The 19,201-nt window shown below is 39.4% G+C and overlaps 1 protein-coding gene across 1 annotated transcript; it reads right to left on the bottom strand.

Moving 5' to 3' along the window:
• Positions 1-119: 119 nt before the first annotated feature.
• Positions 120-18,469, bottom strand: rmp24 (ribonuclease MRP subunit p24). Its single transcript, XM_004073974.5, has 4 exons — positions 18,142-18,469; positions 13,607-13,835; positions 3,731-3,924; positions 120-1,854 (listed from the first exon to the last, which is right to left on the bottom strand). The coding sequence occupies exons 1-4, from the start codon at positions 18,234-18,236 to the stop codon at positions 1,692-1,694; spliced, it is 681 nt and encodes a 226-aa protein (XP_004074022.2). The 5' UTR covers positions 18,237-18,469; the 3' UTR covers positions 120-1,691.
• Between the last annotated feature and the right edge of the window lie 732 nt (positions 18,470-19,201).

Raw genomic sequence — 19,201 nt, 5'->3', positions numbered from 1 at the left:
ATGTACACTTTATGCCATTCAAGTTTTAAGGCAGCTTAAGTGGTTCCTTTTTTTATACAAATTAAAACACCATCATAAAATAGGATGGGCAGTACAATTATAAATAGAAAAGGCTACAATTTAGAGTCACAGTTAGTTTATTGTCAATGTGAGGTATTTCAACACATGCTGCTCCTTCCATGACATACGCAAGTACAAAATGTGTTAGATGTACATTTTAAACTCCATAACAATCTGATGAGAGAAGGGAATTTTCACAAACATATCATCAACTTAAAGTTTTTTTCTGTGTGAAGATATTAGATAGATGTGCCTGTACAATGTAAACAGCTTCTAGTGAATATCATTGTAAAATACACTCACGAATACTACAACACACAAACGAAACGGAGCATGTGAAAAGTACTCCAACTTTGTTACCCCGGCATATTCATCTTTTAATCATCTAAGATTAGCCTGTCCCATTTCAACAGGAATATGACAATGTCTCTTAAAAGTAAGAGACATTATATAAAAAGGAAAATGATCACAGATTTTGAAAAAATAAATGTAAATTTATATTTTGTTTCTTAGCAGCTGGATAAAACTTCCTCAAACAGCTAAGACTGACATCGTAAGTGAGGAAGGAATAGTCCTCACTTAAATCAAAACAGGGAGTGGCGTTCTATAGCGTACAGGCGCCAACTGCCCTCGCCGCCACCTTTGACCCGGCCTTACTGGCTGAGTGGCTCCTTCTTCCTCCCCTCTTCCCTGGTCAGAGCTGGACATAACAGATTGATGGGGGGGATTTTTTTTCAAAGTGGGTCCATAGCAACCATTCTATTTTTTGGTCACTCGGGGGCATCCAACAGATTTTTGTACTTTTTGGAAGAATCTGCAAAAGTAAACTTTTGGATTTCCTTGGCAACGGAGGTTTTTTGTTAACCACACCCACATTCCTAATATAGTTGTAATTTACGTGATATCATTTCACTCAGCTCAAGCCAGGGATTCGGGTTTTAAATTGTCACAATATTTTGGTAAAAACTGCAAGCAACAACACCAATCTTTTTTTTCAATTCAAGATGGTGGCCTTCGACTTAGGTCAAAGAAATTTCTGTTGATTTTAGACTTTGGCTGTGTCTGAATTCCCTCACTGCTCACTACATAGTGCACAATATGGTGTCATTTTGGAATGCATTTTGTACTGCTGTCCAAAATCTACAAATTTAAAATCCAGTGCCTACAAAATTTCCAAGAAGTCTGTGCAAAAAACCAGAGTGCATCCAAGCTCACTAGATTTTGGCGAATATAGACCACAATGCATTGCCTTTGAACAATTTTTGGTAAAAAATGTTTTTGCTGGCTTACTATGTCAAAAGTCGACTTTTATCAGGTTCTAGGTGGGAGCAAATCTGTATGATTATGACGTTTTTTGCTCAAAGTTGCAGGAAAAAACAAAATGGTCGTCCAGAACTGCTTTGGGACATAATTACTTTCAAGACGCATCATCTGAGCGACTAACAGAGAAGAAGATAACTAGATCCATATCAGGGGTTTTGGATGTCCCGTTGGGCTACCATGATTATTTGTTCCTCCACACCGACTTGGAAACTGAGGCTAAATCCTTTCTTCTCAGCCTGAGTTGTGAACAAGCTTCAAAGTCTCTTTTTTTTTTTCAAACTAACTAATGAAGACATTGTTGGGGATCCTCAGAGTGAGGAGAGAAAGTCTTTCAAGCCGCCTTTCTTGGTGTCCTGGTTTTCATCTCGCATGAGAATCTTGCTGAGACGCTGGAAGACCCAGTTTTTGGATTTCGATGAAGACTTGGAGGAAGTGGAGCTGGACCCCGAAACGGTGGAGGAGATGGAAGATCTGGAGGTACAGAGGAGAAAAGTCAAAGGCAGCTCGGAATCATGGGAAGCCATCCAACTCACAGAAAGTACATAAAAAGACTTTAAATTCAAATTGGACTTTTTTTGGACACTTTATCATCTCAGAAAGTATTAACCCTTACTACTCCGGGTCTTTTGGAGCTTTTACTTCTTTATAATTTGCTCTAATCTTTTCTTTTTTTGAATTGAAGGTTTCTTGTGGCAACGTTTGATGTTCATCTCTGTGGTACAAGCCCAGCTTCTTTTTATAGAGATTGTTTCAATACATTGATCAGGAATTCTAAAACGAACCTGAAACAGCTAAAAAAAAAAACTTTATTCCATTAAGTAAATGTTGACATGTATTTAAATGTGAAAATAATAAATAAATAATCACAAAAAAAAAGATCAAACTGTTAAAATAAAATGGTCAAAATCCAAAAACAAAGTAAAAAACAAGGTCAAAACAGTGTAAAAATTAATATAAAAACCAGGCAAACCTAAATATACAATAGCAGCGGTTCCATGGACAAAAGTAATCAGAATAAACGCCTGATCAGAATAAAAATGTAAAACACGCCGTTCAAAATGCTCCGCCCCGATCAGACTCATTTAGATCCAAATTTCTTTCCGATCGGGATAGGTAGCTTATACCGATTGTTGATCCGATTGTGGCCACTACTGCTCTGTTTTAGGCCATGTATAGACGGTGTGGTGCTCCAGAGAAGAATACCATGTCTCTGAGCAAAGCAGTCGGACTTCTAGCTTTGCGTTTACAGGCAGGGGGGGGGGGGGGGGGGGGGGGGGCTTTGTTACGGTGTAAAGGCCCGTTCACACCGGGACGAATTTCGCCGGCGATTTTCGCCGACGTTTAACGCCTCGTGACTAAACAAAGGGCACCAATGAGAGTGTGCACACCGACGCGAAAAAACGCCACGCGTCAAAGCGTCAAAAAAAAAAAACGCCTCGGGTTCGTTTTTTTTTTCGAAATCTATTCGACCAATGAGAATGGCGCTTTTGCACACGTGTCTGGAGCTTCTGAAGTTACAGTAAAACACAACTTGGGGGCGCTCAAACACAAAACTGCCTTGCTGAGCACACTTACCAGCGAAGAAGATAGACGCCAAGTAGCGTCTCCACTGCCGCGAAGAAATAATGACGGACATTCTAAAATATCCCCGAACCAAGCACCAGTTGGAGCTACTGGTGCTTGAAATATTCATGTTTTCTTTGTATTATTCTGACAAGCGCGTAAACACTTGCTCTCTTCTTCTGAGGGAAAAGCGACTTTAAGAAGCGTAAAGTTGCGCAGCGCCACCTTGTGTACAGGAGTATTTCTGTTTACATTAAGCGCCATCTAATGTCAGGGAAGGAAATTGCATTTTCGCTCGGCTCATCGTCAGCGAAAATCGCCTGGGTGTGAACACAAAAAACGTGGCGAAAAACGCTGGCGAATAACGCCTGGCGAATATTCGTCCCGGTGTGTACGGGCCTTTAGGCTTCAGACCGCTGTCTCCGAGTGTCTCGGAGCAGAGGAGCGGCTTTGGGACGGTGTGTGAGCTGTGAATGCGGCAATGCCGGTCCCGCACAGTCATGAGAAACCGTGTAAACAATCACATGAATTCATGTTTCCAGTCGTGTCCAGACAAAATAAAGGCTTTTGTTATTACCACATACCTGCGAGCAGCAAAGATGCACATTGCAGGATTGCCCGCACAGATTTTTAAATTCATCCACGGCTAAATGTTGTTGGCTGTATTGACCTAATCCTAACCCTTCTTCTGGGTACGTGCAGCCAAATACGCCCATTTGGGGTTGATAGTAGTTGAGGAAGTTATGAAGTTAATGAAGTTATGTAGTTAACTTGTGCGCTTTACCGTGGTGTCTGAGCGGGAGTCTTGTCCTTGCCGGGAGTCTTCAACATTGACTTGCTGGATCTGCTGCCGGACTGCGGCGTCTTGTGTTTGCCCGCGCTCCCTGGTGTGCTGTAGTTCTTGGATAACGTGGATAAAAAATCCCGATTCGCGCCTTGATGTCTGGATGTCTGACTGCAAGCGTTGCAGGTGGCCATCTGAGAAAAAGCAACAGGAGGGAAGTAAAGATCTTCAGTCAAACTGCACTTTCAGTTTCCAGGTCTCACATGGTCATGTCCAAGCGGCGTATGACTTTTGTTTGTTCTGTTCATTCCTTTTTTTTTTTTTTTACAAACAACCAACTTTCATTAGAAGCTGTATGATGCATGCTCCTCACAAACTCCAATGGAAGCCAAACCTTGTACTCATCACTGTAAGGAAACAAATTTGTGTTTTAAAAAAATTGTGATGGTTTAAAGATCATTGAATGTTCATGTGGAGAAGATAACACAAGAACGAATGCCATTTAGATGAAATATGTCCATATACAAGTACTTGTATGTATGCCAGAACATTTTGTTATTTAAAATTAGTAATGGAATTTTCTGAATTTCTACTGTTGATGTGTTTAATAAATTATATTAGAACCTTTGTCAAAAATTTGGAACAACTCCTTCAGTCAAAAATCTGTCATAATTACATCCGTTAAAAATCTTTCACAATTACTTCTGTCAAAACTCTGTTGGAATCACCTTTACCAAAAATCTGTCAAAATTAATTCTGTCAACAATCTGTCAAAACTACTTATAAAATCTGTCAGAATTACATCCATCAAAGATCTGTCACAGCTACTTCTGTCAACATTTTTTTAATTTGATTTTGATTTGAAATGGTTTATTTCAAATCAAATAAGAATAAGACACAACAACAATACCATCATCAGTTATACATTCATACAATGACGAATCAAACTTAGGACATAAAATTAAATATTGCTTAAAAGGGAGTGGAAGGAAGCAAACTCATATAATCCCACCTCTGTTCTACTGTAACCTTTTTATTACATGATTTATCAATATCCGGTTCATAACTTTTATCAGACAGAATTAAGAATCCTGAAGTATCACTAAAGCACATGACAAAGATGAATGACTTCAGTTATTATGGAAAAAATAACTTTTAGAAATCAACATGGGAAATGCAGATCAGTTATTCAAAATATATGCAAATTATGTTACTTGTAAAAGTCATGTATATGATTAATAAAAATAATACTATATCAGTAAAGTAGACATAACACTGTTTCAAAAATTTTCTTAGCAAAATTTGATCAAGTATCAAAAATTAAAGTATGTGCAAAATTATGTTACATTAGGAAAAATAATGAGTCAATTTTTCAATTTTTTGAGCAAGTGAAGTAATATCCTTAAAAATCTGTCAATTTAACTATTTTCAATAATTGATTAAGCATTTTTTTTAATAAAAAGACAAGAATCTGTGATCATTACTTCCGTCCTAAATCTGTCACAACTACTAGTGAAAAACCCAATGTGACCATTTTTTAAGCATTTTCTTCTGGTCACGGCAGCAAAATTAGACATTTGGGACAATTCCAAGGTACAATTATCTATTTATTGAATCCCTGTGATCTAGATATCAGTTGCATACTGTGAAAAGTCTCTTCAGCTTGGACTCTCATTGAATCATCAGTAGTTACAGAGCAACTGCAAAAGACTGCACAAAGGTCTTTCTCTAGACTTGAAATAAAACCCAAATCCCACAACCATGAAGTTGTTAGAACACCTAAATTGAATTTTTTTTATGGAATCAAATTTTTTTAGCATATCTGATTCAAGCTGTTTAGAACCCAAGATGGAGAACTCACCGAAATGAATGCAGCCATTTTTAAGGTTCCGACAGAAAGTTGAGCGTCAGCGACGTCGGCCCACAGAGATCCTTTCAACGTGACTGTGTGAAGAGTCTGCAGCACAGACCTGCATGCCCCGCTTTATACTGACCAGAGCCTGAACACGACCCAGCCGGATTTACAGGGGGGTGTGGCTGAAGGACTGACCAGTGCTTTGGCAAAGGGCAGTCCAAATAAACGCGTTTGAGGAACAAATGCTAAATAACATTATTGCTAATGCACTTTTTATGGATTACATAAGCAAAAACCCAATTAAAAGAAGAAAAATAAATAAAGAAACATTTTATCTACTAAAAGACAATTTTTTGAATGATTGTATTCCAGTTACTCATACATTTCACAAAATACTGACAATAATGCCAACTAGACATGTTTATTTGCAAAAAACTAATACATTCTGCATTTTAAGAGCACCTTTTTTCTATATAAACATATACACTAGTACAGCTTCAACATTTAAAGTGCTTATAGATTTTTAAAATGACTAGTGAAGAAGTGCATATTAATTAATTTGATTAAATATTGGAAAGTTTTTACTCAAATTTGTAGTTGTAAATTTTGAGTATTTTTATGTTAAAAGTACTAACATATCTAGCCTATTAAATTTTACTATAGTACATTTAGACAGCAACATAATACATTTAAATAAGTCACTACATGACTTAAACAACTACATTTAGTATCTTAGCCTTCTGTTAATTCCACCTCTCAACTGTTTCATCACATGGTTGAGAGCAAAGAAAAGAGAAAGCATTATAGTTATGAATACATGTTAGTAGATAAAGTAGCAGAGATTTTCACTACTTCTGGTAGTTGACAGTGAACAGTTGGACTGGTCCATCTAAAGCCTTAGTCACGTGGACCAGTACCGAGGGTGGACTTGTAAGGGTGCTGCAGGTTTTTGGGTAGTCCAGGCGCGTGGTAAGTTTAGACAGTAATGGCTGCATCTTAAGGTGACCACATGTGTCTTGCGGGTCCCTTAAGGCTTGTGCGTCCACCTTAACGGACCTCATGAAAATGGAACGTACCATTGTTGTGCGTGTGGTAAGTCTATCATGAAGTATTTGTAAGGCTAGTGTAAGCTGCTCGTCTTAGGATGTACGGATGATGCGGTTGTACGGAGCCCTAATGCCATACTGGAGTCGTTTGTAAGGTCTGAGTACTGGAGAAGGGACTTCCGGGACCGTATGAAGCAGTGACGGGGATCTGTCGGAGACCTTGGTGGAATATAAGATGATCTACTTGCCCCTTCACCCTTACTTACCCTTGTGTGCTGTAGGTTGCCACAAGGTTTTGGTACCACCCATCACCTGCAGCCGGCCGGTAAGAAAAAATTTGTTCACAAACTTTTTTGCTCAATGGGCTTACCGAGCGGTTTACGACTTTGATATTTCTTGCGGACCACCTATGTGCCCTGTGCAAGTTTGCCCATTTTTCATCAGCAAACTGTCTGTATCCACCCATAAGGGCAGTTGTGACAAGTGGTTTAGACGGGATGAAATTCAAAAAGACAGCTGGCCTCAGATTGATGATTACTGCTAGAAAGACATCATGCAACACAAGACTGCCAAAACGAAAGATATAACAAAAAGGAATCTAAATCATTTATCCCAAATGAGTTAAACAACACATGTTTTAATCAAACAGCAGCAAACGTAAGGTAGGCAGAACATATCTATATACACTAATGCTAGGGGGGAGGAAAAAGGTAAGCAATCCTGAGAACCTGAGATTCAATCCAAGCCATCACGTGTACCCATTTAATTTATGTTAATCCTTTGACATGATGTGTATGCACTTGAAGAGAAGAACATGTGAGCTGCTGCTAGGAGAGATTTGATTTCCTCATCTTGGCTTCCTGTCAGCAAGTAAACCTGTGACCAATCAAGCATATGGCAAAAGTGAAATGTTCAGGGCGACCAGAGGATAAGCCGCCATCTATACACAGCTAGAGGTATATTGAGGCCAAGGTTTTTTTTTTTTAGTTAGAAATAGAAAATCTGGGCTGAACATACGGTTGGGGAAAGAATGACAGGCATGTGACTTTAATCCAAAGCAAAAGCATTTTGTCCTTTAACCTGTTTATTGTGCCAGTGGGTCAGCATCAAGCCTTCAGACAGGCAAAGACACGTGCTCCTTCTGCTCTACAGGCTTCTTGTTGTTTAACCCCGTTTTGACTGATGGCAGCAGCTGCTTTTCCATGACACATATACACAAAACTTGATTGAAATTCTAGAAATGTAGAAAAAACACAATATCGCAATTACACCGTTTCCATCAAAGGAGACGTCTGTGGCTTATTCAGGCCATCGAGTGGCAAACTACGTGGGAGCGGCGACAGACGATTTTACATGGTTGGTGATTTTACAGAGGAGCTGTGGATCCAACAATTCTGCAAGACTCACTCAACTATTGATGAGCTGTGTGATGCTGTGGCGCCCACTGTGCAGTGTCCGAGGCAGCCAGTTCCTACCAAGAAGCGCATTGCCATCCGGTTGGGTGTCACTTGACTCATTCAATTCAAAAAAACTGTTTCCAATACAGTTATTGAGAAATGTTCCAATTTCGATGCGCCTCTAAAGTCGCTTCCTTCAAGCGCAAAGACGTTCTTTGATAAATGCGAGTTTTTTGAAATTGTTCTTTCCATTGGGCAAATTTATTATCGCAAATCTAATTTCATAGTCAATGGAAACACAGCTACTGACAGACACATTTAATCATAATTACACACGAATGTATCTGTTGAGCCCATGAGGTGCAGTGGTGTCAAGCCGTTATAGACCCATTTCAATAAAAAATTGTAATTTTGGTCTTTTTAAACATGTTTTTGTGGCAATTTTCGGTTGATGGAGAATATATATAAAGAAAGTTTAAATTAAAATTGCATTTCTGAGTATTTCTTTATTCAAATCATTGTGAAACAGGAGCAGATGCAATCGCTTTGTGCCAATGGTCCCACCCACAATTTAGTTTAAAAAACTTTTTTTTTTAGCTTTGACTGAGCAGAAAACTTTTCAAAATATCTTAAAAGTAACATCATTTCATAATAATTTCATGGAAAAGAATGGAAATCCATATTCCAGACTGTCGAAATGACATATTTAACCCTAACCAATAGGCGCCTAAAAAAGAGGCGTACAATGTCAACAACCCCCACATAAATCATTTCTGCAGATGGAGTTCTATCTTTAGCACTCGCTCCATAAATAGTATGCTTCCTGTCATTCTTTCTGCTGCCAGAGATTGACCTGAAAAGAATGATCCGCACAAGAGGATGAAGCCGAGCAGGGTAAGGGGTGAGTGAAAGCATTAGATGCACATTAACATCCCGCCCGCGCACAGAAAACCGTTCGTGCGAATGTTTAAAAGTGCTAAATGTCAGCGGTGAGACAGAGTATTAATACGTGCATGGCCGAGCGTGTGAAAGTCTCTGTGGAGTCAATCGATACAAATAGAGTCAAAGCAGGAGACCAATTGAAATATCAATATTGGCAGGAACATATTTTCTTTTTAACAAGCTCGGTTTACTTTGAGTCCAGTTAACCACGTTATTTAGATAATCTGAATTTGAAATCAGACGGGCAGCAAAAATTGGCAATTTTTAGGAAAAACTGGCTTTTTGGGCTGCAATAATCCCAAAAAATGCCTGAAAGATTCTGATTTATGGGGAATGTTATTAGTATTTATGGGGATGACTTTAACTCTGACAAACCATCTGATAGAAAGTAGAATTCCATCAGGAGCAGACACAGAAGAAAGAAAAGGAGAACAACAAAGTATCTTTCTTAGCACCATTTAGGGGATTTTCATCTCCTGTGAGCCACAACCTAACTTTATCCTATATCTGCTGCAAGAAAATCTGAAAAAAAATCTGATTTAGAATGCTTCGAAGACAGTCCTTCAAAAAGCTGCTCATGCACATCAAAGAGAACTAAACACGCCATAAAAACAGGAGATCTACAACTACAAGAATGAATACCTGTTCCTCATGTGGTCATGTTCTATTTGACTTGACTTACTCTAAATGAATGAGTTATTTTAATCACTGCATTTGGAAGATGTAGCACAACAAAAACCACTAAAGGATGCAGTCATTCCAATGGTTTCCCACTGCCTTCATTTCTCACAAGTCTTAACAAACACGTCTTTATGTTACACTCATCCAAAGGAGGCGCTAAGAACACACAAGACCCATTTTTCCTGCTCATGTAGTGTCTCTCTTCTGGTCAGCATTGCTATTCTATGTCAGACCCTGTGGGCTAAAGAAAGACAATCTTTCCTAATCCCTCTTTCTTTTACTGCTTCCCCGCTGCCTCTTTGAACTCAGATGAATTCCAGCTTTCTATCTGTGGCTTTGCTTGTTGCCATGTGGTCTTCTGAGACATGACTGGCCTTTGACCATGAAAACAGAGAGGAAGAATACCTTGGAGGACATTTTTGTGGTGGATTGGCTTCTTGATGTCATTTTCAAATAGAAGCATTCTCTATTGTGATAACTACTGAGACAAAGGGGGCAACTCACGAGTGTAATAGTCAATAAACCACAGAAAGGCAATGCTTGACCAGTATCAAACCGCAAAGAAAAGAAGACAAATAAACTCAGAGGAATAAATAAGATAAACTATTAATTTTGCTGCGTAACAAGTTTGTTTTTGTGTAGTAGATTCTGATGAATCTGGAATATTTCTCTCATCATCCTACATGTACTGTTTAATGGAAAAAAGGGTTTACTGCTCCAAACATTTTTATTAGATTAAACATCTAAACATTTACAAGTGGAAAGGAAAAAAAGTATTTCTTAGCCACCAATTCTGCAAGTTCTCCACCTTTAAACAAAAAGAGCAAGGTCCTTAATGTTCATCAGAGGTTCACTTCAGCTGTTAGACAGAAAAACAGAATCCAGGAATCTTAAAAAGCTTTACACACTGATGATAATTAGTGCATTTTTGATGTAAAAAAATTAGTCTTTTACTCGTCTGTTTTGTGTTTGGGTTACAAGCAAATGTTTTTCTATTTTCAAACTTTTTGACTTGATTAAGTTAGTTAGCCAATTTCTATTTAGCAATAATCTAATCATAAGCATACCACGAGGGATTCATAAAATCAAATTACAAACATTCATCAAATCATTTGAATTTTTCAGATCACAGTTGTTATCTTTTTTCTTAAGCTGCTCCTCTTCCTCTACCTTTAATTTTTCTTTTCTCTCCTGATCTTAATTCTGTAGCCCTTGTGCTATCCTAGGCACTTTAACATTGGGAGTTGGGTCATCTAGACCCACTAGACAGGGCACTGAACCTTTTTTCTTCAATGATTTGTGATCTTCACTGGTGTCCATGGATTACATGAAATCTTTCCACCTTTATCCACCTTTGTCATGGTAGGGAGAACACATCAATGGAAGGGGGGGTCATCTAAGATAGCACAAGGGTTATTTACATCTTTCAACTGTGTTCAAATGTTGAAAGTCAACACATATACAGTATAGGTGGATTGGCTTCAGACTGCCACACTGAACCCCACCTTGCATCTGGTGGTAGGCGGGCGCCTGTGTTCGGCAGTGGAGCCGCCAAGAGTGTGTGAATGTGTGTGTGACTGGGTGAATGGGTCTGTGACTGTTAAGCGCTTTGGGCCTTGTAGGTAGATAAGCGCTATATAAGTATAAGCCATTTAGGCCAACCCCTCTCGCCAATCAGGAGTGAGCTTGTTGTAAGTCAACACCCCTACAAATTTACAAAAAAACCTGTCAAAAGTGTTGAAATTTGGACGTGGGGGCCAGCAAGGACCACGTACTTTTATTAAGACATCTGATTGGTCAGCTTATAACTACAGAAAAAAAATGTATGTAAAAAAATATTAGCAATAACATATAAAAAAAAAGTAGCAAAACAAGAATACCGTAATTTCCGCATTATTAGCCGCTACTTTTGTCATAAGCTTTCAACCATGTGGCTTATTCAATGATGCGGCTAATTTATGCAATTTTATGGATTTTTTCTAACGACTGCTAGGGGCGCTAGAGCAGAAAAGGTAAGACTGAGACGGGGGAATACGGCATATTAGGGGTGTGCCAAAATATCGATATGGTGATGTATCGCGATATTTACTCCCGTGATTGATTATCGATACATCTTAATCAAGTATCGACCTTTTATTTACGTTTGAAGACCCTGTAAAACGTTATATTAATCATCCTTTGGTAAGACGACACTTCGGAGGGTCGATATGGGGCGCTCGTTGCGAGATTGGCTGTTGTGGGCGGACAAGGAAGAATACACATTCAAACAAAGATGGCGGAGGGGAAAAACAAGGAGAGTGGCGCGAGCAGCAAGTTAAAAGACGCGCCAGCAGCATTTAAGCTGCATCACCCGGAGTTGTGTGAGAAAGCCGCGGCTGTTGCTGGCCTGAAGCCGACACAGTCCGGCGTGGATACCTTTTTCCAGGCGAAGCTACCACCGTCTTCTGCGAGAGCTGGGGCAAAAGCAAACAGGATTGCTGTTTAAATGGACAAGGGGCTCCGTCCCTGCAGCGAGGTGGAGAACGAGGGTTTTTATTGAATGCATTAGAGCAATGCTTTGACATTCCCTCTCGGAAATACTGAAAAAAAATTATCCCTGCACTGTACGCTCAGACCAGAGCTATGGTTGAGATGGAAACAACAGAAAGAGTGGCATCTTGACGCTAAAAAGCCTGAGGTTCTAAAGAAAAACATGAACATATAAACATACATCACATGCAGCTGTTCCCCAAACGTTTTGTTCACAAATATGTTTACTTTTAGATGCACTTTAAGTTAATGTATTTTATCCCTGGTAATTTATTTTGAAAGCAGTTTATGTCTTACTTATGACAGTTTATGTCTAACTTAAAGGAAAGTACCGTCTTTCTTTGTAAATATATCATGTGTTGAACCTTCCCTGCTATTACTTTTTGTTCTTTCTGACGGTGGTCAGTAAATGCAGGGGAGATCCTATCCGCATAAGGCGGATCTTCCTTTGGTTGTTCACTTCCCCGTTGGGACCCTCAGAGCCTCCAGAGCGGGTTAATAAAGAATCATTCACTGTTCTTCTGGGGGAAAACTTCTTTTATTACTGTTCCCCTTCACTCTGTATTTCAAACATGAACGCCCACCCCCAACACACTATTGCTCCGTGCTCTCAGTCCCTCTTGCGTTGCAAGCGCCCCCCCCCTTTCTTACACACGCGGTGCGCGGTTTCAGCACATCCACATCCTCATTCTGCAGCACATGTTTCAATGTGGACACATGCGGCTTATAGACATGTATGTACAAAATGGTTTATCCTTAAAAAATGTAATGGGTGCGGCTTATAATAAGGTGCACTCTTTAGTCCGGAAATTACGGTAGTTATTCTGACAAATATAAAGAGACTGAGTGGTAGCCGTTTTAATTTCATAAAAAAAAGTCTATAGGATTTCAGCTTCTTGGAGTCAGTGGGTTCTGTCAAACAGGAAGTACCCACTTGCCCACTTTGGGAGGGGGGAGGGGTCACTCAGTCCAGCTCCCATATACAGTTAACAGCAATAATACATAACACCAAAGAGGCTCTGTGTGTCCCTCTCTAATCAATGCTCCCTGTTGCCTGGGAAGGTTACCCTTTGGTTGCACGCTGCATCAATGGGATTCTCAACTAAAAGGCTTCATGTACAGAGTGGGTCAGGAAGCGTGGAACATGTTTTCGATTTTTTTTTCATTTGGTGAGGTCTATTACGGAAATGGAGAGCAGGAAAATAATGTAGAAGGGCAAGGAGAAAGAATGGCAGAACTAAAGAATTCCAGCCACAAAGGCAAACAAAACTAGATCCAACGCAACAGTTTCTAGAAACTAAAGGCCATTTTAAATCAGTTTTAGAATGGTTTAATCACACATTGTTTTGATTTTCTTAGTTACAAAAACCTGCAATATTATTCATCTGTATTTTTTAACTGTTTTTGTTGTGTTTTGCGTCCTCACCAGTACTGAGGAAGACTTTTGGAAGCGAAACAGTAGCTTCTTCTGCATGACGGTCAGCTTCTTTCCTCTGGCCTTTCTGAGCAGGATGCTCTGCACCACTGGCGACGGACGCCTCTTGGGCCGAAGCCGAACTCTGACATCATCGGGTTTCAGCCACTGACAGCAGTACTGACACACAGAGGTGCTGTGCAGCAAAGAAGAGAACGTTTTGTTCTGAGATGGCCGCTGCCTAGAAAAAGAGAAATGTGACGTCAGAAATTCAATTAAAAAAATGTAAAAAAAAGTTCACAGGCAATTTGAAAGGAAAATTCGATCATGAAATCAGAGTGGCTGCACGGTGGCGCAGTGGTTAGCGCTCACAGCCGGAAGGCCCCTGGTTCAAGGGGGCTGGGGGACCTGAACCAAAACAGCAATGGGGGACCTTTCTGTGTGGAGTTTGCATGTTCCCCCCGTGTCTGCGTGGGTTTTCTCCGGGGACTCCAGCTTCCTCCCACCGTCCAAAAACATGCTTCATAGGTCAATTGGTCACTCTAAATTGTCCCTAGGTGTGAATGTGAGAGTGTGTGAATTGTGGCCCTGCGACAGACTGGCGACCTGTCCAGGAAGTCCCCTGCCTTCGCCCATAAGTGACCGGGATAGGCTCCAGCAGCCCCGTGACCCCAAAAGGGAACAGACGGATTAGAAAATGAATGAACGAAATAAGAGTAATTAATTTCTTCTCATAAAGACATTGACTATAGCAGCAATAATCCTAAAAAAGGTACATACACAGACAGTCAGGCCCAAACAATAATGGATTGAATTATCTGTGCTTTTCCAGACGCTTAAAGTTCTTACAGTGTGTCCTATTCATGCACTCCTCGTTCATACTTGGTGATGGTAACTACTGATGTAGCCACAGCTGCCCTGTGGAACAATGCCAGAGGCGTGGCTGCCACTACAGCCCCTCTAACCATCACCGGGACATTCATACGCATTCACACACCGGTGGAGCCACGTTGGGGGCAGGGAGGGTGGGGTGTCTCGCCGAAGGACACGGCGGCGGTTGACTGGAGGGGAGCAGGGATCGAACCGCCAATCTTTCAATCATTGGCTGACCTGCTCAACCACTTAAGCCACTTCCTGACGAAAAAGACCCACTCTGATCCAGTTGTGCTTTTGGTGTTTTTAACATGTTCTTGTGGCATTTTCCAGATAATGGAGGACATAAAGAAAGAAAGATCAACTCAAAATTGCATTTCTGGGCATTTCTTTATTCACATTGTTGTGAATGAGGAGCAGATGAAAAAATGCAGTTTGTAAAAGATCAACTTTGTGTCATAAAAACAAAACTCTGGGAGGGCCACAAACTCCCTGCTCTGCTCCATTGGGACGCATCCACTTGTAGACATATAGATCCATGTATGTCTTTGTTTTCCTCCTCTAAACTGGAATCTGGATCAAAACTGGTCGGCTGGATTACTCTGATATTCTTCGCCATTTTTGTTGTGAAAGAAATTTGCGCAACCCTCAGAACTAAGCTTAAAATAAGCCCCACTAAGATTAGCTGAGGGCTTAAATTAGTAAGGGGGGGTTGTGTGATATCCTGCTGCACGTGTGGCACTGACAGACGGGAGCATGTCTGGCTGTTTATGGTACGTCATGGTAGCATGTGGTTGAGTTTAATCTAGTCCAGACCCATGAACGGCTGCTGCAGCTGGCAGCAATGTCTTGCAGAACTCCCTTCCGTTTATTCTGAACCATGACGGGATGTTAGGTGTACAGTTGGATGAGGTTGGATGCACCATGTTGTAGTCATACCATTGACTGTATATGAGAACTGGACTGAGTGACTGACTCCTCCCCCCTCGTTTTCCAAACAAGAAGTACCTGCTGGCTCCAAGAAGCCAAAATATAATAGAGAAAATTTTCTCTCTTTTTTTCTTTACCTTGTTCTTGCTATTCCGGATTTTTTTTCATTGTTATTTCTATGATTCACGTTATTCCTGTTATAAACTGACCATTCAGATGCCTCAATAAAGCTGTGGTCTCGTATCGAACGTTCGAGACGTTTGACAGATTTGGTGTGGCCGGCTTTTAAGTGGAAGGGGTGTGGACTTCAGCTCACTCCTGATTGGCTAGAGTGTTTACCATAGACGTTGACTCAGGCTGACTACAACCAATCGCTGTCTACCGACGATGTCTCCTCTTTTCCCGTTGTCAACATTAACAATATACAAACGAAGCTAATCTTTTATTATTATTATCTGTCATGGTGGAGGGAGGCTCGAGAGCCGGTTGGACCCAGACGCAGAGGCGGAGGCATGAGGATCAGGGCTAGTGGGTTTAATTCACAAAAAAACAAACAAAAAGCGCTGCAGAGCAGGATGTCAGAACAAAAACAAAAACTCACTGTGGCGTGGCGTGACGAGGAACATGGAACATGGCATGACATGAACACCAGACAGGAATAATGGACCAACCCAGGAGGAAGGCAGAGACAAGACTTATATACAGACAGGGCAGACAAGACACAGGTGAACACGATCAGGGCAGATGGGGACCAAAGGAAGTACAACTCAAGAAACAAGACAAGACAGGAAACCTTTCAAAATGAAACAGGAAACAGAACCAAACAAGACAGGACAAGAACTAAAGCGAAAAACAAGACACAACAAACTGAAACCATGACAATTATCATTATTATTTTTGAATTACAAGTCTTACAATCTTGAAACAAAAATGTATTAATTACAAGAGCTAATCTTATCCAAACTGCTAAACTGCCACAATGTTGGCGAAAAGAAATGATGTAAGATTTGCGCAGATAGGGTACAGATAACAATTACAGATCAGGTAACTTTCTAAAGGGTGACGTCACACTGACTAGGTTCACTTCTTATGTACAGTCAATGAGTTTTACATATGACTCAGCAGAAATGTAATGACATTTATGTTCTTAAAAACATTTAAAAAGGAGAAAAGGTTTTTTTCTAAAGAAACCTTTCTAGGGGGGCAAATTTCTAAAGTTCTAAGTTGTTTATTAAAGTAAAGCATTTGTTTGTGTGTCACATGTTCCCTCAACATGGCATAAGTAAATAAAAACATTATACACACACCAAAAAATAAATAAAAATGATCAAAACACACTTTTTTCTCTTCTGCGATGTCAAATATCCTTTCTAAAATCTAAACCACAGCCATACTAAATTAGTGCCATCATTTCTCCTTTTGGGTGTTGAGACGCCACGAAATTCTGAGCACTTAGCATCGACTGCCAATAAAAATGGTATCAAAACAAGAACAAGTCTACAGATAACTAGTCTGTTGATATTATGAAAGAATTTACATTTTTTATTGGAGGAAAATAAAAAATAAAAAGGTATTACTGTCAATTGTAACTTTCTAGGTTAGACTGCTTGGTCATAAAAAAAGTCAAACCCTGATTTACCGGTATTATATATATTTTCTTAACTCGTGAAATTTCACTGATTTAATTATTTATTAAAATCAGATTTATTTTTCTCACACAATAATTCAGAAATGCATTGCTAAAATGCTTGGCTAAAATTGGTATTAACCTTTTAAAATGAACCCTCAGGACTAAAGTCTGATTAAAGAACAAACATCTAAAAGTTGTGTTCTTCACCAACTAGATCAACATAAAAACGAAGTTAAATGAAAAGAAAAAAAGTGAGATGATGCCAGAGGGCTCCTGAAGTGATCATAGTGTTGAGTTACATAGAAGATATGCACTCACAAGTTCAAAAAAAGCCTTAGCGCCAAGTTTGGGAAAGGACTGGTTTGAATTATTTTGCCTGTCACAATTCAGGTCAAAAGGAGGTCAAACTCTGAATGATGGAGCAAATAAAGCCAAAACAAAAAAAAATGCTTTTATTTTTAACCTACAATGCATTTCCTTTCAGTTTAAGACCATTAATTATGAATGTTATTACTAACAGAAATGACAAATTTAGACAAGCACTTGGATAACAGCAGAATCTCACCAAAAACATACAAACACCTCAATTATCCAAGAATCAAGACAAAAATAAATAAATAATATCAGTCAAAATATTGAAAACAAAAGCAGGAAAAATCCTTTCAGGATTATTGAGATACAATTGATGTGAAACAAATACCTACAATATAGTTTTATTTGTAATTTTATGAATAATGAGCCTGAAAACTGTCCATAAAATTATATCTTTGCCCATGAATATTATCTGTCATCACTCTAAATTTACAAATATTAGGCAAATATCTCAAAAAATAAAAACTGTTGAAGTTCACATTTTGCACCATGCTGAGTTTACTTTGAGCTTGTTTCTATTATAGAACTGCTGGGAAGAAACTAAAATTAAATCCATTAAGTTTATTGGATCTCGTGATACAAACATGAAAAATAGACCCAAAACACGACTCCCTAATGACAAAAATTACCTTGATCAAACTCTGCCCTCCTGTGGTCACATTATGTAACTACACACAGCTTGTGGCAACATCCGTTTTAATGTTCGTATAATGTTGGATGAAAAGAAAAAACGGGTTCTTACATTAAAAACCGGGACAGCTCCGGACACGTTTCCCGATACAGCAAGGAGGCGTCAACTAGAAACTTCACGGACAATTCTTGAGAAATACTCATCATCAACAACCGGAGTTCTGGATTTACACGTGAAGAAGTGAAATTTCAATATAAAAGTTCGCAGGAATAGTTCAGGTGGTCCAGACGGTCAAAGAAATTTCGTCTGTGAGCACAAGTTGTACTTATGAATCAGGAATAAATCGTGTTACTAAGGGAAATACTTCTTTCGCCAGCGCATTGAGATGTGGTCGCATATTTGTTGCGTAAATTGCGGTGCATCATGGGAGTTGGAGTCAAAATCGTCGTATGTTACTTGTTACTATACTTTTGGACATCGGAAACGGAACAATTATAATTTGGGTTATTTGAAAGCTTTTCATAGTTTTTTTGGGTCTTAATATATTTGTTTTTTGGAGGAAATGTTATATCTAAAGGCATTATTTATGACTTTAAACATCCAAACTCCCTTTTTAACCGTTTAATGGTATAGCCCATTTTTTTGTATTCTTTCATCGCTGTACCCTAGACCAGAATAATTATTTAGGTGCTGCAATAAGCTTAATAGGGAGAAAATGATGTTGAAATTATGTAATAAAAAATAAATAAAACGTCTTAGTGGGGGTGTTCTAGATGCAAACGTGAAAAATGAGATTTTTATACATAAAACATTAGTGGTGAATTTATTCCATAATGGCGAAAATGTCTAATCTAACGTTTATTTTGAAATTATTATTTTGGAGTACAAATCTGGCTTCTACAACACTTTTAAGAAAATGACTGACTAAGAAAACTCCGACATTTAAATCAAGCTGTTAAAAACTTTGTTACACTGAGGCAAAATATACATTGACTTCTTATATTCATGTCCATAACATTAATATTGTTACATTTTTGTTGACTCAACGTGTCCATGAATTGGGTGCGTAAAAGACGGGGGGGGGGGGGGGGGGGGGGGGGCAAATCACCGGATCACGTCCAGCTGACATCAGCTGAAGTGAAAAGCGTCGCTTCTCTCGGAAAGCTTTACT

The sequence above is a fragment of the Oryzias latipes genome, chromosome 11 (assembly GCF_053564925.1).
Source record: "Oryzias latipes strain Hd-rR chromosome 11, Olatipes_Hd-rR_3.1".
Classification (NCBI taxonomy): Eukaryota; Metazoa; Chordata; class Actinopteri; order Beloniformes; family Adrianichthyidae; genus Oryzias; species Oryzias latipes.
This window is presented reverse-complemented; position numbering and strand designations above follow the sequence as displayed.

Excerpts from the sequence above, each read along its gene's own strand:
- rmp24 (XM_004073974.5), bottom strand. The coding sequence starts at position 18,236 with ATGATGAGTATTTCTCAAGAATTGTCCGTGAAGTTTCTAGTTGACGCC. Across the intron at positions 13,836-18,141 it reads GAGCTGTCCCGGTTTTTAAT|GCAGCGGCCATCTCAGAACA; the intron begins GTAAGAACCCGT and ends CTCTTTTTCTAG. Across the intron at positions 1,855-3,730 it reads ACTCCCGCTCAGACACCACG|ATCTTCCATCTCCTCCACCG; the intron begins GTAAAGCGCACA and ends CTGTACCTCCAG.